We start from the raw sequence: 26,643 nt of genomic DNA, 5'->3' as shown, positions 1-26,643 counted from the left end.
GTCAAGGACTCAGAGGGGAGGCTATAAATCACACAAACCAGCTATCATTCCTTTCCTTAAATTCATTCACACTAGATGCAGTCACTACCCCTAAAGGCAAACAATTCCACTCACTCACTGCTCTCTTTGAGAAAAACCTAGCTCTTACCCCTTTCTTTACTGCAAATAAATTTACTTCCATGGATGTACCCATGTTCTCTCCCCACCTTTCATATAATGAAATATTTCATTAGATGATATCCTATAACACCCATTCAAAAGTTTATAGACCTCTATCATATCATCCCTCTGTCTCCTGTTAATTAGAGTCTGAAATTCGCATACATGCAATCTCTCCTCATAATCAAAACCCCCATCATCTGGATATAATCTTTGTAACTCTTCTTTGCATCCTTTCCACAGCTTCTTTATCCCTTTTGAACCTGGGAGACCAAATCTGCACACAGTAATTCAAGTGTGGTCTTATCAAAGGTTATAAAGAGGCAAAATGACTTTCTTATCCTTACATAAGGTTTGCTTCAACATCACAATTATCCTCTGAGTTGTATTTGCAACTTTTGCTATCTGACCTTTGAACTTCAAATTCCTATCCACCAATAATGCCAAGATTCCTTGCCTCTTCAGTTTCTTGCAGCGTAACCCTGCTAAAATAATATGCTGCTGGAACTCTAATCATGCCAAAGTGCATAACTTACATTTACTAACATTAAACTGATAGCCATTTTTGTTTGCCCAAATTTCCAACCTATTCAAATCATTTTGTAAGTGCTGAATATCAGTAGCATCCCTGATTGCTTATCTTTTCATCATCAGCCAACAGTTGCACATCTGATGTTAGTCCCTTCCCGATGTCATTAATGTACAGATTGAACAATAATGGTCCATAGACTGAATCCTGAGTTGCACCACTGGTCACCTTAAATCTGGCAGATTCACACCCACCGTATACCACTTTTTGATATGTATCTGTGAACCATCCCCTGATCCAAGTCAAGAGTTTATATTCCAATCCCATATTCTCCAGTTTATGCAACAGCCTTTTGTGTTGTATCCTATCAAATGCCTTAGAAAAATCCAACATTATCATTGTGTATCCATTCCCTTTATCCAACTTGGCCATAACATTGTTATAAAATATGAGCAAATTGCTAAAACATGACCTTCCTTTAGTAAACCCATGCTGCTCCTTGCAGAGTATAGCTTGTTTTTCTATCATTTCTGTATACAAGTTCTTACCAACTTCTCTAAAATCTTCACTACCACACCAGAGATACTGATGGTCGGTAGTTAGACACATCAGTTTTTGCACCACCCTTGTACAATGGAACTATCATAACATTCCTTCCATTCCTGTGGTATCATTCCTGGGTTGAGACTCAAGTTATACAAACATGTGAAAGGCCCATCCAATTTGGCTGAACATTTCTTTAGCAAACGGGCTGATATTCTATAGACAAATTCTTATCCAGGTTAGGCAACAGCTCTTCAACCTCATTTTCATGAACCTCTAACTCTTCATCCAATGTTGCAGTAGCACTGTACACCATGTTACATACACCTGGTTGATATATCTTAGCAAAGTGAACACTCATTAACTGAACAATCTCATTAGCTTCTGACACTCGAGTACTATCTGTATTCAATAAAGTTATTCTTTCACATTCATTCTTTCTTTTGTTTGTGGCATAATGATAAAATTCTTTTGGATTGCCTTCAACTTGCATGGCCAATTTCTTTTCATACTCCGATTTAGCTTTCCACACAGTACTCATTATTTGATTTTTCTGGCCTGAGCTGTATATATTTCATAACTCCTCTCACTGTTATTCTCACGATAATCTTTACCCACATCATCTTCTTCTTGTGGCTCTCTTGCTTAATAAGGTTGTACATCCATTTCACTCCTAACCTATTTATTCTTCAAACACTAGAGATACATTCAGATACCACCTCATTTAAGCTTTTTCAAAGATTCCCATTCATTGATGACATTTTTCCCATTCAGTAACCGATACCATGGGACCAAAGATAGTATTATCCTAAGTTGATCATAATTTCCAGCTTTGTAGTTCAGCATGTAACCTGTTTTAATCTTCCCAAGAAAGCACAGTATGATCACTGTCACCAATTGGTGGTAAAATAACCATATTCTTAACAGAGACCCCTTCTGATGCAATGAGAAAATCTAACACTCTTTGACCTCGAGTTTCTACTTTCACATGCTGCTTGAGAAAGTTGTCTAGTAACAATTCAATAAATTCCTCTTCTTTCTTATCATGAGATTTCTCTTCTACTCAATCAATGTTTGGAAAATTAAAGTCACCCATAATGATCATTCGCTTGGTACCCATAAGGCTAAATTGGCGATGCATTTTTTGTCCCCCAATTGAACTGCCAGGTCTGTAGCAACACCCCCACCATATATTTCATTCTGCTAACCTCCACTTCACACCAGATAGACTCAAATTCACCGCTACATGGGACATTGTTACCATCATTGTTTTCTTGTGTTTCTACCCTAACTGAACTTAAGTCATCTGAAATCATTAGTAGTACTCCTCCTCTCCTATTTCTTCTGTCATTCCTAAAAATAATATACCCATTACATTCAATCCCACTTACCATATCTGATTCTGATAGCCAGGTTTCACTAATGCCAACAATCTTAGGCCACATCCTATTCAATAAAGCAACAAACTCAACCCCTTTGTTTCTAATGCTCTTAGCATTTGTGTATAGACATAATAAATTACCACCTAGCCTATTCTTATAATTAGATATGCAATCTATTTGTTCTTGTTCTAGAATTTCTCTTCTCCCTCCCCAGACATATTTAAAAGGTCTGAACCCAAAGCATATTTTTTCACCCCCTCCTCCACACATAACTATGTTCGAAGACATTCATATCTTTATCACATTTGCATACCATAGCTGAACGTTCACACACACATTTTTCCCATTCCTCCCTTGATGATCTAGTTTCCCTGACTCTCTGCATAAAGTCTCATACCAAGAAGTAATTTTTTCCAGGCTCCTGATGCCAAATGAATTCAAGTGCAGGCCATCCTTCTTATACAAGTCTTTTCTGCCATCAAACACACTCCACACTTCTAAAAACTCACGTCCATTTCTTCTACACAGCCTGCACGTGAAATCATTTACTATCATCTCCCTCCTTAACTCAGTACTGTCGTATCTGGGTAGCAATCCTACAATTTTTACTCTCTCACATTTCTTTCTCACTTCTTCCAACAGACTTTTCATATCTCTCTCATACTATTCTTATTATTATCATTATTACTGTTAACATCAGGCCTCCATTGAGTCAAGATTCATCATGTAATGTCCTCAATGTTGCACATGCATGAACACACAATATTATTACATATTAAATTCATTCTCTTTCATCACCAGCAAAAATAATGCATTTATTCTTAACATTTATCTTAAATCATTTATAAATATACTAAACAACAAAGGTCCTAACACTTAACCCTGTGACATCCTGTTCTTAATAACTGAACTCTTTGAAGACTCCTCTTTAAACACTACTTCTGGTAATCTATCTATTGATCAATTTCCTACCATCTCACTAGGTAATCACCAATACTTATCTGGCACATTTTAATCAGTAAGATTAAAATATGCTATAATTAAAGATTTTTGCTAGAATCCAAATAAATCACAGCATATTCATTACATTAATCAGTACACCTCATGACTTCAATATCAAAAGGAAGATGATTTGTTATAACATATCTCCTTAAAATGAAACCACACTATGACAGACTCAACAAGTGATTCCTATTAAGAACATTCTGGACACACTTTCTAATTAATTTATTTATTACTTTGTCTATAACACTAAGAAGACTCATTCTTGTTAATGTGTAATTCTCCACTTTATGTAGTGAATCACCTTATAATCGACGTAACCTTGCAAATTTTAATCAGATAGTATCATTTCCAGTCTCAGCAAGTGACTAAAGATGATGAAAGCAGACTGATTAACCCAGACATATATCTAGTTAACACCAAAGTAGATTGACTATCTGTTGGTTTTATGAAGAATGTGCTCAAGCAATAATAAAAAAATAAATAAAACATACAAATAATTTACTGTAAGACCAAGAAGGGAAATATAAAGAACTGCGATAAGATGAAGATAAAATCTGTTGAAGAAAGAAAAACCTAGTCCTTAATGAAATGATATATGCAATAGAATATACTCAAACAAAAGGAGGATGCAAACCTGTAATAGACATATGCAGTGATATTCATGTTAACAAACTTGTTAACAAGCAAAGAAAAAAAACTGTATGGTCCATAAATTATTGAGTGTTACTTCTATAAATCAAAATTATATACCAAGTATATTATACTGTATGTACCGATTATATGATAAGAGAAAAGATAATTAATGAGAAAGTGAGGAAAGCATGTTTTCAAGGTGCTGAGATCAAGGATGCTAATGAGGCTGTTAGTATTCCGAGGGAAGAAGTGAAAGAATTGATTGTTTTGGCTGTCATGAAAGATTTGAAAAGTGAGAAATATGGAAAGAGAGATATGAAATTTGCTGTTAGAAACAAAATAGAAGAGCGACAAAGTAAAGATTGTGAGTCTTTTGCCTTGGTATGACAGGAATGAACTCAGAAAATGAATCATAATTGCTAATGCGTTGATGAGGAATTTGTATAGGAGGTATGGTGTGCAGTTTATAGATGTATGAAGTCAATTTGATGGGGAAAAAAGGACTTGTATATGCCTTGCAGACTGTTTGAATGGATATGGAGTGTTGTTCAGTGAGAGATTAGAAGTACAAACTCAGGGAAACTAGAAGGATTAGAGTAGATGCAGTCCAGTGTGAGTTCAACCTGGGAGAGAGAGATTATTATTATTATTATTATTATTATTATTATTATTATTATTATTATTACGGGCAACTCCAAGGAGTCGACAGACTTATCGAGGGAGGCCCTAATATCATGTCAAGAACAACTATTCGACATTCACACAGAATCTATCATACCTTGCTTTGAACTCATTCACGGTCGTAGCACCCACAACAGACTCTGGCAGCTTATTCCACTCATTCACCACTCTCCAAGTAAAAAATCTAGCTCCAACATCCTTGTCAACCACATTCTTGCCCAGCTTCCATGCATGGCTCCTAGTCCTCCTGCCACCAGTCCTATTTTCAAAAATATCTTCTGGATTAATCTTATAGAAACCCTTCAGTAATTTGAATGTCTCAATCATATCACCCCTTTTCCACCTATCGACCAATTTCTGCAACCCCACAAATCTTCAACCTATTCTCATAAGGTTCATTCCACAGACCTGCTATCATCTTGGTCACTCGTCTCTGGATCCTCTCCACTTCCTCCCCCATCACGAAGAAACCCTGGCACCCATAACTGGGCACAGTAGTCCAGATGGGGTCTTATCAAGGCTCGATACAGAGGAACAACAACTTGTTTGTCTCTGCATGTTAAAGTATTTTTCAGAAGCCAGGTGATTTGATGAGCTGATTTAGCCACTTTTGCAATGTGTCCTCTAAACTTCAATTCCCTATCCACCAACACTCCCAAATCTCTGGCCTCATCAATCTCCTAGAGTACGGTTCCACCAATGTGATATACTGTTGCTATTCTTTTCACCCCAAAGTGCATAACCTTACGCTTTGCCACATTAAATTGACATCCATTTTTCCTAGTCCAGTCCTCCAACCTATCCAAATCATCCTGTAAAATTTTGACATCCTGTACACTCAGAATTGCTCTACCCAACTTTGCATCATCAGCAAACAAGTGAACACTTTCTCTCAGATCCTTTCCTATATCATTGATGAACAAATTGAAAAGTAGTGGTCCAAGAACAGAGCCCTGCGGCACACCACTAGTCACAAGCCGTCTTTTAGACTCAACTCCTGAATAAACCACTCTCTGGTATCTCTCCATCAACCACCCTCCTATCCATCTCACCAACCCTATATCCATCCCCATCTGCTCCAGTTTACTGATTAGGGTTCCATGTGGTATCCTGTCAAAGGCCTTGGCAAGGTCCAGTAGAATCACTGTAAACCCATTACCCTTATCCAGTTCAGCGGTCACTGTGTTATAAAACGTGAGCAAGTTACTGAGGCATGATCTACCCTTCACAAAACCATGTTGTCCCCCATACAATATCCCATTTTCATCTATCCAATCCTGTATTCTGTTCTTGATTAATTTCTCTAAGACTTGGACAACGATTCCTGATATGCTGATCGGTCGGTAATTTACAACAGCAGTCTTGGAACCACCTTTATGCAGTGGAACTATTTTCCCCTCTTTCCACTCCCTCGGGACTAAAGATTAGTGCATGTACAGAAACGATTATGCAATGCCAAATGCATTTTCACGTGTTTCCAACCTGAATGCATTGGTAATGATATTACACAAAGATAAATGTGTGTTCACAGGAATGTCAAAATATACGTCCACGAATGCCAGAAGTAGCATAAATAAAGGAAAGAAGTTTTTAGCATTGGTCAGCTTGGCCAAAAATTATAGGCATCAATAAAACCTGGTTGACAGACAGTGATATGTAGTCAGTCCTCGACTTACAACCACTTGTACTTATGACAGCCATCCCATTAATAGGTTCACCAAACACCACCTTACTTCTGCAACCCATGATGCAGAATGTTAACTGCTGTCTTCAAGACGTATTATTTAAGAAATACTTTTGCTCAGGCTATTCCTGCTGCTGAGAGTGAGAAAATCCTCAGAGGGTTATGGAGGGAATATAATATCTTTCAGCAGACAGATGACAGTAGAGGACATGAAATAGTGTTTGGAAGGAGCTGCTAAAAATATTTATACATTAATAGAATTCAACAAAGACTTACAAGAGATTGGTGACAAGGCAGTGCTGCAAGCTAAAGAGTGTGGGTTGAAGGTTGATAATGAGGATGGAGAGCAATTAGTGGAAACCATAGAGGAGCACTCAAACAAAGAATTTATAGAGCTGAAAGCACAGAAAGATGGAGAAGAAAAAGAAAAGAGAAAAAATGATAAGAAAATTTAAGGGAAAAAAAAAGCAGAAAAACAAGAAGAGAAAGCCTGATTTCTCCCAACCACCAAAAAAAAAAAGTTTGCAGTGAAAAACTGGCAGAAACATTTGCCTCTATCAATAAGGAAGTTCAGTTGTTTGAAGAAATGGATCCCAAAATGAAGATACTACATTTACCAAAGTAGAAGAATGATGCCTCTGCAAATTGCTTTCTATAGAGAAATTTATACAGAAAAGGAAAGGAAATCTGTGCAGAGTAAGTTGGATGTAATGTACAAATTTTTAAGGTAGCCCACTTCTGCAACCACCTGATCTCCTGAATATGAATCTATACTTTGCACAAGTTATGCATCTGGTGAACCATCCTCAGAACACTTTGTTGCGATTCTGAAATGTGAAGAATTTGCCATTGATTACTTAACATCTCTTGCTGCTTCTGATGAATTGTCGAAATTAATAAAGTAGCACTTTGAAAATTACTTTTGTTCGATGTGTTTCCATCCAATTATTATTTACTGATAAGTGCAAAGAAATACTCATGTTTTTTTGTTTATTACATTACTGTACTGTTATACAACAATTTTATATTATAATTTGTACACTGTACTTATTTTGCTATAAACAAAGGGTAAGATTAGCTTAAAAAATAACAAAACACTACACATTTTAGTATTCAAATGACATGTTAATTGTTAACATATCCTTATGGTTCATATGGTTCCATATATATGGTTCATTCCATTATATAAGACTGATCAGACCACACTTAGACTATTGTTCTCAGATTTGGTCCCCAGGATTTGAAGGGAATAAATTAACTGTGGAAAGGGTACAAAGGCAGATAACAAAGATAGTTTCAGGACTGTACAATGTTAGTTATGAGGATCGGCTGAGCGAATGTGGACTGCAGAGTTTGGTGGATAGAAGAAGGTGAGGTGATATGAGTGGGACTTTTAAACTGTTGAAAGGTGGTTACAGGGTTGACACTGGGGAGTTCTTTCGCTTGGTTGAACAGAGGGAAGGAGTGATGACAAGAGGCCATCCATGGAAGTTACGAAAGGAAACCGTGAGCAAGAGGGTGAGGAGTGGTTTCTTTTCATGGAGGGTGGTTGAACCATGGAATGCATTGCCTGATAGAGTGGTGAGAGCGAGAATGGTCAATGAGTTCAAGGAGTGGTATGATAGACTTTGTGCTTCTTAGGGGGGGGGGACCTCCCCTCGATGAGTCTTGATAGACTTTGTATTTCTTAGGAAAGACCTCCCATGATGAATCTTGTGACTCCATGGAGGCCTGGATAATAATAATAATAATACTATAGCTATTTGGGACTTAACAATCTTTTCAAATTATGACAGGTTCATCAAAATGGAACCTACGAGACTTTTAAACTGTTGAAAGTGGTTACAGGGTTGACACTGGGGAGTTCTTTCGCTTGATAGAACAGAGGGAAGGAGTGATGACAAGAGGCCATCCCTGGAAGTTACGAAAGGAAACCGTGAGCAAGAAGGTGAGGAGTGGTTTCTTTTCATGGAGGGTAGTTGAACCATGGAATGCATTACCTGATGGAGTGATGAGAGTGAGAACAGTCAATGCATTTAAGGACTTTGTGTTTCTTAGTTGGGGGGGGGGGAACCTCCCCTTGATGAGTCTTGATAGACTTTGTGTTTCTTAGGAAAGACCTCCCACGATGAATCTTGTGACTCCATGGAGGCCTGGATAATAATAATAATAATAATATAGCTATTTGGGACTTAACGATCTTTTCAAATTATGACAGGTTCATCATAATGGAACCTACAAGGGGAGGGGGGGGCTGAAAAATTCTGATAAACACCTAGAACAAAAATTATATTAAAGCAACTGATATAACCACAAGAAAGAACATATGTTATAACCCTTTAACCCCCATGTTTCATCAAATATTAATGATTTCTTCTTTTTCTTTTAGGATATATAAGAAGACATGTAAGATCTTTTGAAGAAATTTGAAGACACAGAGGTGCAGGCCATCGTCAAGTTTTTTGTTCTGCAAGAAAAGTCTGCAACCAAGATTCACCAAACTTAGTGCAAGACTTTAGGGAACTATACTCCAGCATATCCATATGAAAGAGGAAAAATTTCATTTTTCAACCTAAAATCTTTGTTAGTGTCAGATTCGTGTAGGGCACACACAACAGCAGAAGTTAAAACAATTGTAAGTATTCCAAATTGGCCGTCATTTCAGGTGGTTTAACTAAAAAACTCCAACCCCTTGAACTTGCAGTAAATAAACCATTCAAAGACAATATGCAGGCTAAGTGGGAAGACTGGATGATAAATGGCATCCATGAATATAAAAAAACAGGGCAGATGAAAAGAATGTCATATAAAGATATAGTTATGTGGATTGTAAAAGGTTGGGCTGCTGTAAGTGAAAACTGTGTTAGAAATGGTTTCATTAAAGCACAAGGGAATGCAGTAGTGTCCGGTGACAATGATTATAAAGCTGAAGAAATACTAAACGAAATTTTTAACGCAATTGATTCTTTCAATATTGAGTCTGATGAAGAATTTTTTGGATTTGAATAGTGTAATGTTCAATAAATATTCTATTCTACCTTATTTTTGTTATTACATTTGATTTACCTCTCATACCTTTCAAATGTATACCATGCATGTTCATTTTTAACGAATTTAGACTTTTTTGTATAAATAACGCGCACGTTATCTATCGAAAAATATGGTATTATTATTATTATTATTACGTGACACCTCCAAGGAGTCCAAAGATTCATTGAGGGAGGGCACCTACTCTACAACTCTCCATCTCCACCACTCAATCCACCAACTACAACAAACTGCAACTACCATTATCATCATCTACACCAACAGCATCTACTACCCACCATCACCACCACCACCACCACCACCAGTATTTTCACAGACAATCACAAACATCCATACCCATGGCAGGATTCGAACCCATAGCCTTTTGCCTGGAGAGCGGATATACTAACTAACCACTTGGCCAACCAGGCCGGCAATATATAGGCATATCCCAGTCGTATGACATATTAGGTTTCAGATCACTGTCATATAGTGAATTTTTGTGTGGTGAATCATTGCTGCTTTTTTTTCCCCACTTGTAGATGCATGTAACAGTTTTATAACATTTCTAAGCAGTCATGTATGTGCATAACCCAGCATTTATTTACATCAGTTACACAAATAAAAATTGAGAATAATTTTCACAAACAAAAATAAAAGTTAGAAACATTGAAGATCGTCTTTTCTTTTGACTAGATGATCTCTGCACAGAAATCCATTTTCCTCTTTGTAATTGTCAGGATTCTTCACATTACAGCAGCAATTTTCTGGATAACCTTTACAAATTTTGCAATATGTTCCATGAAATTCAGTTCCCTTGCCTCCTCCACCTTCTGAAGAAAAGTACAATATAATACACTTCACTCCATCTTCTCTGGCTAAAGTGCATAACTTTACACTTAGCAACACTAAAGTTATACCCCATTCTTCAGCCCAAAGCACCAATTCCTATTTGAATTTTCTTGCAACTACATCACACCAGAACTTTCTGACATTGCTCTTCCTAATTCAGCATCATCAGCAGCAGCCAACAACTAAATTATATCATTGATATGTATATATATATATATATATATATATATATTAAACAACAGTGGTCCTGGAAGAGAACCCTGTGGTACCACACTCATATTCTCTTCCTTTTTTTGAGACATTGCATCTCTCTCTACACATAAATCACTGGCTGTTACCATTCAACCATCCGTATAACTAAGCTAACAAATGCAATCTGTCTTTATCCCACTCAATTTCAACAGATAAATCCAGAAAAATCACTCTATGACTATTTCCTCTATACATTACACTAGTCACCCTGATATAAAATGTAACCAAGTAACTTTTAAACATTACATTCTGTTCTTTGTTGAAAGTTTTTCCACTTGGCTATACTATAAATTAAAGATACCAAGAAATTATATACATGGTTTAATCCTTTATCCAGGTGTAAACAAACAAAGTTTGTGCCTGAAGTATTTTCAGGACTGGGGCAACTCATGGTAAAGGTGGTATGACTTCACATCACTTGCCTTAGCATCCCATAATGCATAGCATTATGGGAAGGGTTACTACCCAGACCGGTTTCGACCTTTATTGAGGTCTTATCAGTGTGAGCCAGACCCAGAGGTGATACCAAGGTTGAAGTAATGCAGAAGTCATATTTTTATATACAAGTTGCCAAAAGGTGCAAGGAGGTGTGCTTTGCATTATAGGATGCTAAGGCAAGTGATGTGAAGTCATACCACCTTTACCACGAGTTGCCCCAGTCGTGAAAATACATCAGGCACAAACTTTGTTTGCTTACACTTGGATAAAGAATTAAACCAAGTATATAATTTCTTGTATCTTTAATTTACATTCTGTTTTCTTGAAAGATTTCCATTCTTATCAAGCCAGGTTTGTATTCTGGTTTTAACCAGCCTCTCTCTCCCTCTCAGCCACAACCACCTTTACCTGATAGATATACTTGCCTGTAGTTGGACACTACTAACTTGGATTCTTCCTTCTGTAGTGGCACTAGTTTTCCTTCCTTCCTGTTATAAAATGTAACCAAGTAACTTTTTAAACATTACATTCTGTTCTCTCGAAAGATTTCCATTCTTATCAAGCCAGATTTGTATTCTATTTTTAGCCTCTCTAGCACCTTCACAACTACACCTGATAGACATACTTGTCTATAGTTGGACACCACTAACTTGGATTCTTCCTTCTGTAGTGGCACTATTTTTCCTTCCATTCTTCTGGAACTGTTCCCGTTTCCAGACTGTTCTTGAACAGCCAAGTCAATGGCATTGTCAGCTGTTTTGCCCTTAATATATGTGATGATATCCCATCCAGTCCTAGAGCTGTATTAACATCGAGGTTACTTATTATTCTAAATATTTCCCATTCTTTAACTATCGGTCTTCTGTCCTCCTTTCTATTGTTATGCAACTCTACTCCTATATCCTCCCCACATGAAATTATTATTATTACTGTATTTACTTGAATATAACTCGCCCTCACGTATAACTCATATCTTGATTTTACTTTACAAAAAAAAATTAAAAAGCTTCGTATATATATATATATACATACATACCTTTATACATACATACCTTGCACATGTAAAAAAGTTTAAACATGTTCATGTCAAGGCAATAGTAACTCACTCAATATGATAAACAACACACACACGCACACACACACACACCCTGCCCAACAGCACTATACTGCAGATACGAGAAAAACAAGTAGTTTTATTGTATCACTGAATGAGGTACAGAGACATTTGCAGCCTGTGTAATATATTTCTCAACAAATAGTGCAATTAGAGACAATTCGTTAATTAGTGCCGTTTCAGTTTTTTCCTGAAACGGCACTAATTAATGAATCACATCCTCCTCCCACAGAAACTATGCCATATAGACTCAAGCAAAACCATATGCTGCACTAACAAACACAGTATCTAACTAAAAACTATTGTCAAATTTTTCAATTACATGAAATAAGTGTTTGTTTGATTGCATTTGAAAATTTTGATATCAATAAGACAGATCACAAAGGCTAACTTCAAATAAAATTCTACCGTGAATTGAAACATGCCATATAATGTGTTTGTGAGTCTGCCTGCCAGCTTGATGTGGAAGCAGCACACAAACAAGCAGCAATAAAATTCAGCCAAAGGGTTGAAACTTTGTGTGAATTAAGCCTGCCCGTGCGACACAGAAACAGTACACAAACAGTAATGAGAAGTTCCATTGGAACGATAAACGGGCAAAACACACCTCATCGTGAACATGTTAAAACTAAGAAATAGATAGTGAATGTTGTTATGGCAGTTTCAGATATTATGGAATTCAGTTGAAGAGAATTAGCATTTCAACTCAACAATTGTCAGTTTGCCTTTGTCATTGGGTTGCATGAGCTTTTGTTAAAACTGCACCAACATATTCATAGCTGCTCTATCTCTACTGGCCTACCATTGCTGTCTGTTTCACACTCTTCTTCCACTTCTCATTAGTCATTCGTGAATGATTGTTCATTACGTATCTCAAGTCTTGTAAATTACTGGTAATTTCAGCTTGAAATAATGGGAGAGAAGATGATTCTATTTGGGTAGATGACTTTGATGATGCACAAGGAAACCGCTCTCGAGACCGAAAGTAGCAATAGCGAATAGGAGATTCTTGGTAAGTCATACCCATTTTCAGTTTTTTCAGGGATTTTCAGAAACTAAAACTTTAGTTTCTGAAAATCCCCTGAAAATCCCCACATATATCTTGCACCATGAGATTTTAGCTTTAATTTTGGGAAAAAAAGTGCGAGTTATATTCGATTAAATACGGTATTATTATTACATGATACCTCCGAGGAGTTCAAAGACTCATTGACGGAGAGCACTCTCTCTACAACTCTCCGCTTCCACCACTCAATCCACCAACTACTGCATCACCTACAGCAGGGTTTCCCAAACTGTATTCGGTGGAACACCAGTGTTCTGCAGAAGGTGAATAAGTGTTCCGCAAGAGGTTCTCCTGGAATTTGTCATTTTAGTTTTCTAAGCATTTTTCATGAATAAATATCTTATAGTGGAAATATTCTGAAGAGAATAATATTCGTGAATATGTCGAAAAGCTCACCTAGAACGCCTAATAACATCTGTGTAGCAAATGTTAGTGACCAAGCCGTGTATTTTTAAACGTGGAAGTATTCATGAATTATCGTTAATTTTCACACATCGAAACCTTTCAACATTTGGGAAAGGGAATATCGCTGTTTATGACTGGTCATAAAAATTACCTGCAGGTGGATTATAACAATGGGTGGCATATACTCTGTTCTCAAAACTGAAGGAAATGACATCTGTGTAGCAAATGTCAGTGACTAAGCAGCTTATTTTTAAACATGGAAATATTCATGAATTATCGTTAATTTTCACACATCGAAATCTTTCAACAATCGAGAGAGAGAGAGAGAGAGAATACCGCTGTTTATGACTGATCATAAAAATTGCCTGTAAGCCGATTACAACAATAGGGATGTGTCCTCTGTTCTCAAAACTGAAAGAAATAGCATCCATGTTGTAAATGTTAGTGACCAATCAGCAAGGAAGTATAAAGAAAATTTTTTCACTAAAATTGAAGATCAAGATAGTCTGTATCCGGTTCTCAAATCTAGTAATACTGAATACTTTCTTTGCAAGTTCGTATTGTAGGGTGAAAGTTCCGAAACTGTAGTGCCGTGATTTTTTAAAAGTAATAAGCCTGCAGATTTAAATTTGAATATGAATAAGAGACAAGGGGCTTTGTTTAATTTAATAAGAAATCTCTTATTGAAGGTGTTTGTGATGCAACAGATGGTGAGTCATCCACCAGCCTACAAAGCGATCTCCAGTCTGTACAAAAGGAGGGGAAAACTACCAGCACACAGGAGAAAAAGTCTGCATTCACTTGTAAGTACTTATAATAATATTATAAATTTTTGGTGATCAGAATGGGATATGTCATTGAAAATCAGCACAAATTAATTTAATGATGTTTAATTAATTAATAATAAAAAATCAGCCAAATTAACAATTAATTATTAATTAATACATTACTAAATAATCAAGGTGTTCCATGATAATTTTAGAATTTGTGAAGTGTTCCGTCGTCGGAAAAGCTAATCTACACCAATGCCATCCACTGTCCATCACCACCACCACTAGTATTTTCACAGACAATCACAAACATCCATGCCCAAGGCAGGATTCAAACCTGCAGCCTTTTGGCTGGAGAGCAGATACACTAACCAGTCAGCCAACCAAGCTGGCAATACACTAACACTAGAAATATTCAAAATAACACAAGAAATACACTAGCAGAATATTCATTGACCATTCCTAGTACATCTCCAACAGAGTTATGATAGTTACTATCTGAATAACTATCATTATGGGTTACCTGTGATTAGTCTTTGGACTCCATGGAGCTGCCACTATAATAGTAATAATAATATCACTCAGTTCAGTAATACAAAAAGAACTAACAAGTGGAAACAAAAAAAGGAGCCTTGATCAGACATCAGTCAAAAGCACAGATTTTGTTATGTGATTTTTGAGAGAAAGTGGAATGCAGAAACTGGGAAAAATCTAGAAGTAAATAATCAAAATATTATCAGGACATGCTAAGGGAATGTAAATTAGAAAAACTGGCAAATAGTTGATAAAAAGAATATAGTCCAACATAAGTTTTTTTTATTTATTTATTTTGTGATGCTACTCACATAAGATTGGAAACCTATAATACATTAATACCAAGAGTAAGGTAAGGATTTTTTTCCATTTTTATTAATTTTATATATTTTTTGTATGTGTATTTATTTTTTCTATAGTCTAAAAAACCCTGCTCTAAAGACAAAACATGAAACTCTTTCAAGCCATTTCAGGCTTGAAATGGCTTCACACTGGTTGATGAAAATTCATCTCCCACCTAAAGACAATCATAGTCATCCATGCCACAGCAGTATTTAAACCTGAAGCCCATTGATTGGAGAGTACATATTTTACCCACTCAGCTAACCAGGCTTGCAAAGTAGTTTATGAGATGATTTACTGAAAAGCCAAAGAATTTTTTAACAAGAGGGTCTTTAACATAGCAAAAAAGGGACTAGTTGTCTGTGGTTGCCATGCAAAAGTGAATGGCTTTTGTGATTATTTCCTATTTTGCTTATATTTAAGGTGGAGAATGCTATGGCACTGATTAAATTTAAGGAAAAGTGAAAGTCAAACTGGCTCTCTTTTCCCTAATAACATTAAGGAAGTCGGGTTATAAAATAATTACAGTAAGTATAGTTGGCTCTCAGTTGGGAAAATGATTTGCTGGTCAGTAAACTATGAGATGCTTCACCAAATATACAGTTACACAGTGCTATTTGAGGCATCAGTAAAATATTAATCCATTTAAGGATCAGTTTAAAAGGTGTTTAGCTATAGTTGTAGCATACTTGGTATGACTAAAGCAAATGCAATTTTTAAAAAACTTCATGCTAGTGAAACCTGAAAATTTATACCAAACAAATGTTAGCCTTAGAATATACCTCCTGCTGAAGTGCATCCTACATGCCTTCGTCTGGTTGTCATATCAATTATTCGGAACCAGCAGTTATACAACCAACTAAAGCATTCAATGGATGCTGATGGATCACCCAATGTTCCTCTTCCGCCCACACAGAACAGCAAACCTGATGGAAATAAATAAAAGTTTACATTTAGAATTTCTAAAAAAAAACAACATATGTAGTTTTTTTAATTTTTAATTTGTATATTTTTAATTTCAACTGTTCTGTTTACAGCTTTACAAAAAACAAGAAACAAAAAAAAAAGGATGATAAGTTCATCTCAAAAAATCTTTTTTTCTTTTTTGCAGTTTAGTCAATTTCTATTCTAAAAGAAATTCACTCATTTCATTATATTCACAATAATAAACTATTCTTGTGGTCTCTACAAGTCTGCTATACATGGAAGCATCTGCAGTTGAGTCACAAAGTAAAAAAAATAAAAACTTTCACAACTAAAATGTATCAAAACACCTATGGCACCAGATGCTATAGGGAAGAACTTATTATCCAATCTGATATTTTGTGAGAGATCCAATTTGTGTTGGATCTTTCCTTTTTTTAAGCTAATGATGATTTGCATTTTATGATCAAGCAACAAATGTGTTGGATAAAGAAGACTTGTATATAGTGATATTCTTGGATGTTGCAATGACATGTAGCTGATTACTACTCAGGTTGGTGTACAAGCTCAGAGAGATAGAAGACAGGTCAGATCAATAGAAGAGTGATTGTCTGAATGATAGCAACAAGAAAATAAAGCCAAGTAATGACATGTTGGAAAGTTCTTTTCTTAGGTCACTACTGTTCAAACTTATTTGTTAATAGTATTCCAGATATTTCGCATGGATTGACAGCAGATATTCCGTTACTTGCAAATGATGCAAAGTTAGGGAGAACATTTTTACGTGGCTCCCACCCACAAAAGGTGGTAAACCTATAGTACATTTGTACTGTGGATAAGCTAAGGGTTTTTTCTTTTTCTTTCTTTTTTTTATATTTTTATTCATTTTTTACACACAGTTCATAAACCCTGCTCTAGCAAGCAAACATGAAACTTTTTCAAGCTGAAGTAGCTTGAAAAAGTACCACATCTGGTTTCCAGGACATCCATGGAGACCAAATTTACACCCAATGCCCATGGCAGGATTCAAACCTGCAGCTTGTTGGTTGGAGAGCAGATACTAACTAGTCAACCAACAAGGCAGGCATGATATATGGAGAGATGCTGGTGTTAAACCCTTCAGGAAGACTTAAATAAACTTTTAGTTTGCATAAGTGAGTGGGGGTTGGTGTTTTTAACATTAATAAATGCAAGGTGTTGCACTTTAGACTGTAAATGCATACGGATATATGCTGTATTGGTGGTCAATCTTATCCACTTTCTTATCTTGAAGGTGGATAAGATTGACTATCAGGATGATTGTGATAGCAGCCAAAAGTTAAGAGGACATATTTATTGCAGGTGTTGGAAAAACTACAGAGCACATTCTTGCTGATGATAAAAAACAAATTGACAAGTAGAGATAAAGAAGTGAGTATGTCGCTGTATAAGATATTGGTCAGACAAACACATGGGCTACTGTGCTCAAATTTAGTCATATAGTTTTCATTGTGATGTGAAAAATCTGGCGATAGGTCCAGAGACAAGTACAATATCAGGGCTTTATATTAGTTATGAGGAAAGGTTTGAGAAATGTAAATTGCAGAGTTTAATGGATAGCTGGGAAAGAGGTGATGGTCCCAAAGAGTTCTTTTGCTATTTGGCAGTGGAACGATGACTTTAATGAATGTTGATGGCAGGGAGGTAACAGAAACAGATGAAATAATTGAGTTACTAAATTATTTTTACTAAATCATGTGATGCTGACTGATATGAAAATATAGATAGATGAATTGGAGATGCTTAGGATATTGCAGAGCATTAATGCAAACATAACCATGGGATAAGATGGGATATCAGCCCATGTAAAGGAAATGTGCAAGGGAAATTGGCAGCTTCTCTGACCAATTCAATTTGTTCAATTTGACTAACAGTTCTGGAAAGATGCCAAAGAATATGGAAGGAGGGAAAAGTAAATGCGTAATGGAGGCTCCAAGACAGACTAAAAATTATCTCAGGTAGACCAATCAGCATCTTCAGATGTGGTTAAAGTGATGAAGATGTTGGTGAAACTCAGAGATGGGTTGACAGGAATATGATATTTATGAGGGAGAAGGGGGGGGGGGCATGGTTTTTGTGAAGGACAGATTTTGCCTTAGTGGTTTCTTAATTTTTTTATAATAAAGTGATGCTTGAGTCGAATGAAAGAAATGGCTATACAGTGATACTCCTAGACTTGCAAAGACATCTGACACATGGAACTCTTTCACATAAAAAAGTCACAAATTTACATAATTTACATAAATTATCAGCTTCACATCCATCCAGAAGGATGGATAAGAAACTCATAATTTGAATAAGAGGATGACTGATGAACAAAGATCAAATACTAGTACATCAATCCCTCGATTAGTGCATCTAATGTGTTCTTCAAAACAGGTGCATTAATCAAAAATGCACTAATTAAATATAATAACCTATGGGAAAATGTATAATTCATTCCTCAGATTTCTTTTTTGAACCTTAATTTTTTTTATAAAAGAATCAGGGCCTAGTTAAAGGAAAAACCATGAAGCTGAAAGACAATAAAACATATTCAGAATATAAATTTATTATTCTGATTCTTAACAAAAAATTGAGCTAACATGGTTTGGCAGGCATTATGTTTCTTTTTTTCATAGAACTGACGGTATGGCCCTGTTGCCTCTTCTGCAAATTTTACTGGTTCTCTCTTCACCAGAAACGTCTTCAGTTTCTAAGCATTGCTACTTAAAATCTTAGATTGTATGAAAACTATTTTCAAATTGTTTCTGTGAAACCTCTTTGGGCTTGTCAGTGATTAAATTTTCTTCATATTCTTCAGGATCTTCCCACTGTGTATCTAAATTTAGTAGGTCAGAATCAATCAACTTCTCAGAATGAGATTTAATTAACTTAGATTCATTTGAAAAGCTTCTAAAATCATTTGTACAATGTGGAAGAATGTGCTTCCAAACGACTCACATATTGCTAGCTGTAATTTCATTCGACTTTGCGACTTTCTAACCAGGCTAAGTGATATCTCAGAGACAGCATCACGGAGATTCATGTATGCTGACGATATTGCCATTGCCACTCAACATTCAACATTCCAAAAAGCTGAGAACACCTTAACTGAAGATCTGGTTGTACTTGATAAATACTTTAGATGATGGCGATTACAACCTAATATGAACAAACTTGAAGTAGCATCCTTTCATTTAAGTAATATTCAGGCCAACTATATCCCAAAAGTTTACTTCAGAAATAAACAGGTGAAATTTAACAATCATCCAAAATACCTAGGAGTTACCCTAGACAGAAGTTTGGCATTTAAATATCATCTAGAAAATATTGCTGGAAAATTAAAAACTTGTAATAATATAATGTATAAACTTGCTAGTACTTCTTGGGGTGCTGATGCCAACACACTGCATACTACCACACTGTCTTTGGTCTATTCTACAGCAGAGTATTGTGCTCCTGTGTGGCTGAACAGTGCACACGCTTCTTTAGTCAATGTCCAGCTGAATCAAACTATGAGGATAATCTCTGGAGCTTTAAGATCTGCTACTGGCTCCCAACTTTCAGTAATATACCCCTTCCTCGCTCCGCAGGACCCAAGCCTTAAGCAAATTATGGACAAAAATAACTGGAAACAGTTCCTTGCCTATCCACCAAGACATTTCCTTCCATACTTCACAAAGACTGAAATTCAGGCACTCTGCCTGGAGGAGTGCAATACAAATAAACGACCAGAACTTCAACCTATACAAGTCATAGGAAGAGTATTGGTTTCAACGTACCTCCAATCCTCAAATTTCTATTTCAAATCTGATATCTCGTCTGGAGGGCTTCAATCTCCCTAGACATGTCTGGACCACTTTAAATCAGATCAGAACAGGACATGGGAGATGTAAGCATCTCTTGCATAAATGGAGCTGGTCCGATACTCCAAACTATGAATGCAGAAGAGGGATCCAGACCATTAATCACATTGTGCTTGAGTACCCTATCTACTCATTCTCAGGTTCTGAAGAAGACTTTTTTAAACTGATCCCAGAATCCCTGGAGTGGATTTGTGATTTAAGGATTAAGCTCTGATTCCTGATTCTTAATTTTGATGTTTAATCATTTCAACCTAGTGTACCCCTTTTAATATGATTTTTACAATTGTTTTTATGCTGTTTTATGTAATTTGTATGTATTATCCTGATACCTGTACATCATACGCTAAATAAAAATAAAATAACTAGGCTGAGATTTCTCTGATTTGGCTAGATAAGTCTTGGAAGGCATTCGCTTCCAAAAAAAGGCCGGTTTCGTTGACATTAAATATTTGTTGATCACAATAGTCTCCTTCTTACACAATTTTCTTCAAAATCTCTGGATATCTCCTTATCTGCACTTGTAGCTTCTCCTGTGATTAGAACATGATGTAGGCTATTTCTCTTTTTGAAACACTCAAATCACCCAGCACTAGCGTGGAATTATTCTTCTTTTCCATCATTGATAGCCCTTTCTTTCCAGGTTACAAAGAGACAATGCTTTTGATTTAATAAGGCCAGTGTTTAGCAGGATCCGTTTTTGGTTACAATCTTCGATCCATGTAAAAAAAAGTCTCTCTAATTCAATCATTATAATACTTTGATTTCGAGTGCATACATGATGAACTTGAAGCAGCATTACCTTTCTCTTTGTATTCAGCAGTTGATTCACCCATTTTTGTGTTCTTGTCCTATCTCTGCTCTGGACTCGCCTTGTTAATTTTTCTTTATAATTTCAAGTTTTTCTTCCACTGAGATCACTTTTCGAATCATTTTCACACTTATATTTTTGCTCACAAATTCTTTTACTCATGATTAAAGGTTAAGAAAATAATTTAAAATAAAAAAAGTAAGAAAAATAATTACATGTGATATGATCAGCAAAATGCTACGTAAAGAAGACGACATAAATTTTGGTGGTAAATTTGGAACATAGTGTACATGGAAATAGTATAGTATGCCATTAAAAAATAACTTTGTAAAATGTTTCAAATCGGTAACTAAATTATTTCATCCGGTGAGTGATTTTTTAAATAGTTAGCCATAAAGAATGTATAGATCAAAAATTTTTAAAATCTGTAACATTTATTTTTAAGATGTATATAGGTGCACTAATCGAATTTGGGTATCGAAAAAAAATGATGCACTAATTGGGGACACATTAATCGAGGGATTGCTGTATATGGGTGAACTGAAGCCAGGAAAAGGCAAGTGATTAGTGCTGTACTATACGGGCTCTGAGCTTGGGCCACTTTTGTTTAATTTGTATATCATTACTAATACAAGAAACTATTTCAGGGGAACTATTCAGTTGTTTGCTCATGATACAAAGCTGGGAAGAACGATAGTCAATAAAGATGATATTGACCTCCTTCAGAATGACTTAAATAGACTAGAAGCTAGCCATACTTCCATATTTAATATGGCCAAGTGTAAGATCATGCATGCAATTAAGATGAAGAGAACAAAAGCTGTCTACTATATTGATGGAGGTGAACTAGAGGAGGTTGATAAGGCCAGATATTTGGGAATGGCTGTGGATAGGGAATCAAGGTTTAGAGAGTATATTACAGTGCTGGCCAGAATAGCACATTAGGTTGCTTGGATGTTCTTCAACACACCAAGCAGGAATATGGAGGTTATTATTATTCCTCTTTAAAGGCACTTTAATAAGGTTTAATAAGTGCATCTGGTGAGCACTGATATGGTCACCTGGATTCCCTGGGAAATGAGGAGAGGATCCAAGTGACCAGCATTGTGACAGTGCTATGGAATGCTCCCTGTGAGGATGAGTGAATGGCAGAGGCTACTCGAGAGGAAGAAAAGAGAGATATATGATAAAAGGGGTTTACAGGATTGACACAGAAGACTTTTTTCAATACATGGGAGAAAAGGAGAGAACAAGAGGTCACCCTGTGGAAATGTGTAGGGAGTAGTAAGCAATGTATTGGGACTAGATTTTTTGGATGGAAGTTGCCATAGAGGCAGTTTTGAGTGATTCTTCAATGAATGAGTGCAGGGAAAAGTAAGATAGGCATTGTGTGAATAATCACTAACATAGTTCTCCCACAGTGAGCTTTTAACTCCAGTGGACATGCCCAAGAAAATAATAATAACAGAGATATTTATATAGAGATGGTCTCAGAACAAAAGACCATCAGAAGTTGTGTGTGTGTGTGGTGAAGAGGAGAAAGTGCTGGGTGAGTGGAATGCATTGCTGTAGCATGTTATGAATGAGTTCAAGGTTCAATATGGTAGATATATTGCTCACTGAATGAACCCTCCCATAAAGAGTCTGTTTACTCTACAGAGATTTGTTACAATAATAATAATAATTAGTCAGACATTTAGAATATCCTAATATTCAGTTTTTATGTTACCTTTATCTTTGCAGATTCTTTTCTCCATTTTTAAACTTTAAAGCCTCTAGAACAGTTTTCCAATATTTACCTTCTGCATTCTTTTATTTACCTACTTTTTTTGCACATAACACAGATTTCTTATATTTTTCTCTGTATAACTTACTTGCAACTTTTGTCATGAGATTTTTTTTAATTACCCCTGGCTTCTTAGTCCACCATGAAATTCTGATTTTTCTATTCTTGCAGACAACTTCACCACATTCCACAGAAGGTATGTGGTGAAGTTGTCTTAAGATTTTGCCAGTGGATCTCTAAAATTTGGCTCCTGTCTTCAACTTCTTTTTTTTTTAATAATATTTGTATATTTGAGTCTACTCTCTACAACTGAAAGCTGCTCAATGTTGATTCTCTTTAAAATTTTCATACATATTTTTCTTTTCAATATGATATTCATTTTTATCTTCTTGAAACTAAAAGGTCATAATTTTCCATCCAAAATACTTTATATGCTCTTGTCCTCTGAACCAGTCCAACAGTATCATATTATTACATCAAGAAAGTTTGTTTGAGGCTATATGACAAAAGGTCAGTCTGTTTAGCACTTCTGTGAAATAGGTGATTTTAATCTGTTTTACTGTGTTTTTTTTTTCTTAGAATAATTAGTCATTTATAGTATATTACTGCTGATTTTTATGTTATTATTGTATTTGGTATATTTCATAACATATTTGCTGGGATGAAGCCATATTAAAGTAGGCTGCAAGGTACCAGTAAAGAAACAAATGAAGAGAGTGAAAATTAATTAACTTGCAAAATCTCAAGATTTAAACAAATTACTGGACATATGAGCAGAATTAGAAAAACTTGAGAAGCATTTAGAGAGGAATAAGAAGGACAAGAAAGTTAAACAGCAAAACCAGAGACAACCAAGCGGTGAAGCAGGTAAGATATTATTGAATAATGATCAGGTAAATAAAACATAATATAAAAAGAAATAAGTTATATGATATGGCTACCATCTCTTTTACTTTTTTGTTTTTCAGATGCTTGCACTATATTTTTATTATTATTATTTTGCTCTCTAAAAATTTGAAGTAGTAATACAGTCATCGCTACCATGTTTTATGAGGGAGCTGCCATAACTGTCCTACCAGAAATACCATTCTGGTAGGTACAAACAATTTAACTAGAGACAAATACAAGATGAGAGAACCAGAAGGAACAAAAATACTGACTTTGAAGACAACTAGAAGAAACATGCCAAAATGTTGACAACAGTTGGATCATAAACTACAAACAAGCCAAACCAGTGAAAAATCAAGTGATACCACCAGTAGCCACCTAGGAAACGTGCAAGACCCTTGCAGTCAAATACATACCTCACAGAATTTTGCATATCCACTTCACCAACATTTGTGGCCTCAACTCCAACCTTAGTAGTGTCCACTACCATCTGCAGTCCACCAAACCCCACTTACTCTTTTTAGCAGAAACTCAAATCTCACCCCTCCCCATGCACTATCCATTTCAACCTTCCAAACTACACATTGTTTAACTCCTTTTGACCCAAGGGTGGCATCTGCACATATATCTGCTGTGACATATCCTGCCAGAGAGCACCAACCCTAGAATCACCCAACTTTTACCTTCTTTGGTTGAAAATATCCCTTCCCCATCAGTGAAATTCATCTGCTGTCTCTATCATTCTCCTAATGCCACCAACCACTCTGAGCTCTTTAATTTCCTCTCCTCAAAAACTGATTTTCTCCAGTCTCACTCTCCTAACAGTGAAATCATCCTCCTAGGAGATTTTAATGTCCATAACACCAACTGGCTTGCCTCCTCCAGTTGTACAGATCTTGCAGACAGAGATGCTGAAACATTTGCCATGCTAACGACTTTACACAAATTGTTCACATGCCAACCAAAATACTACATAACCCAAATACCCTAGATCTGTTCGTTAACAATGACCCTTCCCAATACACAGTGAATGTAGTGAGCCCCCCCCCCCCAGTAATTCTGACCACAAACTAGTGCTCATCTCCTCCTTCATGCAACAACACTTACACAACCACTTCCACACGAATAGTTTGCCATTATTGTAAAATTTGATCTAGCTTGGAATTTTACAAGCGCCTTACATTGACTTTTCCAGAGGTCACATCTCAAAGGATTGTAATATAAAAAGAATGTTTGTAAAAAGAATATATTTAATCCTATTATAAATTTACCCTAGCCAAGACATAGTAAACAAAGAATGAATAAAGTTTGCAAGAAACAAAAGAAAATGCTATGTCACTATGTCACCAACCTATATGTTATTGTTTAATTAAGTGCTTTTGAAACCATTATTTACAAGCTCTGTGTATGCTCACTGTCAAGGTAATTCTTAAAAGGGATGCCGCAATTCACAAGTAGTTCCGGTGTCCGTCTAATTGGATTTTATGTAGTATACCAGCAGAAGAAAGAACGGGTCGGTTGAAACAGAAAATCAAAGAATCCTGCCATATTCTTCAGGGATCTCAACACTTCATGCAAGGCCCTGGAGAAGGTGAAATTTATCATGAAAATCGACATAGGACTATCGGCAGTTAGAGGCAGAAATATCGGGAGTAGGATCCAGAGGACAGGATGTTACGGTGAGGTCACGCCAACGGAGAAGCCTATGGGAATGACGAGAGAACGGCCAATGTAAATACCGGAGGCAGTTTCGGTGGGAGGTCAACTGAAGCCAATAGCTGCAGAGCGAACTTCAAGCGCCGGAGAACTTGCCCTTATGCTGAAACCTCTTGCCTTTGCTATTTGAGTGCCGGAGATTTGCAGTCCAAAGCCCGCTACTATCCTGAAGAGATGCCCCTGAAGCAAGATTTTCCAGGAGAAAGCCTAAGGCCTGAGATGAAAGGAAAAGCATAGGGATTTTAGTTCGAGACTTTGGATGAGTGTGCGATACAGAGCCTCTGCAAGTTTGTTCCATCTTTTATTATACATTCCCTTTTGTAATCTAGGAGATATGTTATAAATGGACTGATAAGAATTAAGTTAATAGTAATAAGATGTGTCTTTAAGAGAGTCATTTGGCATGTTAGTAATTGGTATAAAATTAGTGAAATAACTTGACATAGTTAGCTAACCTCTTTGTGAGTGGATTAGAAATTCAATTAGTTGATTTTGTAAGCAGAGAGTAAATTAGTAATTGTGCTATAGAATTATTTAGTATTGAAGTGAAAAAGTTTCTCTTTATGCTAAAGGTTTAACAGATAGGTAGAGAGGGCAATCTCCCTATCGTTTGATTGATGTACCTTTATACTAGTGTAAATAAATGTGTTTTGTTATATGTCAATAGAGTGCTGCCTGATCTTTCAAATTACAATGCACTTAGGTTCGCGTTCCTAAATAAACGTGAACCTAAGAGTGGGAACCAAGTAAGATATCACAAGCGTGTAGTTAAGTGCAATTAGACCACAACTGTTTGTGTTAAATTTTATTGAAGGAATTTGTGTTAGAGAGAGAAATCAACCGGCCGTATTATTGGCTTTTATGCCAATTAAACGATACTGGTGGTGCAGTCTTAACAAACAAATTTCCAGTATTCATAGGCATACAACTTGTAGTGCGAAAGGTTGATAAACCTCTTAAGCAATAGTAGGATTGAATAAGAAAGAAATATATAAGAAAAGCGTATAATATAATAATAATAAAATAAAGGTATTACAAATAGCGGCAAATAATAGTGTTAAATTGTGAATGAAGAATTTTATGATTATTAATACTTCATTCATGATTTAAATGAATTGCATTTCCTGAGCTAAGTTTGTTCCTAAGTAAATTGTAATTTAAACACTTATCGTTTTTTGTTCATTGAAATAATAATTGTAATTTTTTTAGTTATTTATC

General features: G+C 36.0%; 1 protein-coding gene across 5 annotated transcripts in view; it reads right to left on the bottom strand.

The window, feature by feature from the left end:
- The window catches only part of LOC150104800 (kelch-like protein 8), a 235,894-nt gene that overhangs the window by 83,479 nt on the left and 125,772 nt on the right, over nucleotides 1–26,643 (bottom strand). For all 5 annotated transcript variants that reach the window (XM_090395976.1, XM_090395978.1, XM_090395979.1 and 2 more), the window contains exon 4: nucleotides 16,199–16,342. In XM_090395976.1, coding sequence (XP_090252102.1) covers nucleotides 16,199–16,342 — 144 coding nt within the window. The remainder of the gene's footprint in view (nucleotides 1–16,198; nucleotides 16,343–26,643) is intronic.

This window comes from Typopeltis vanoorti, chromosome 7 (assembly GCF_054136105.1).
Source record: "Typopeltis vanoorti isolate ZY-2024b chromosome 7, IOZ_Tvanoo_1.0, whole genome shotgun sequence".
Classification (NCBI taxonomy): domain Eukaryota; kingdom Metazoa; phylum Arthropoda; class Arachnida; order Uropygi; family Thelyphonidae; genus Typopeltis; species Typopeltis vanoorti.
The sequence above is the reverse complement of the archived record's forward strand: the minus strand, read 5'-3'. Positions and strand labels throughout refer to the sequence as shown.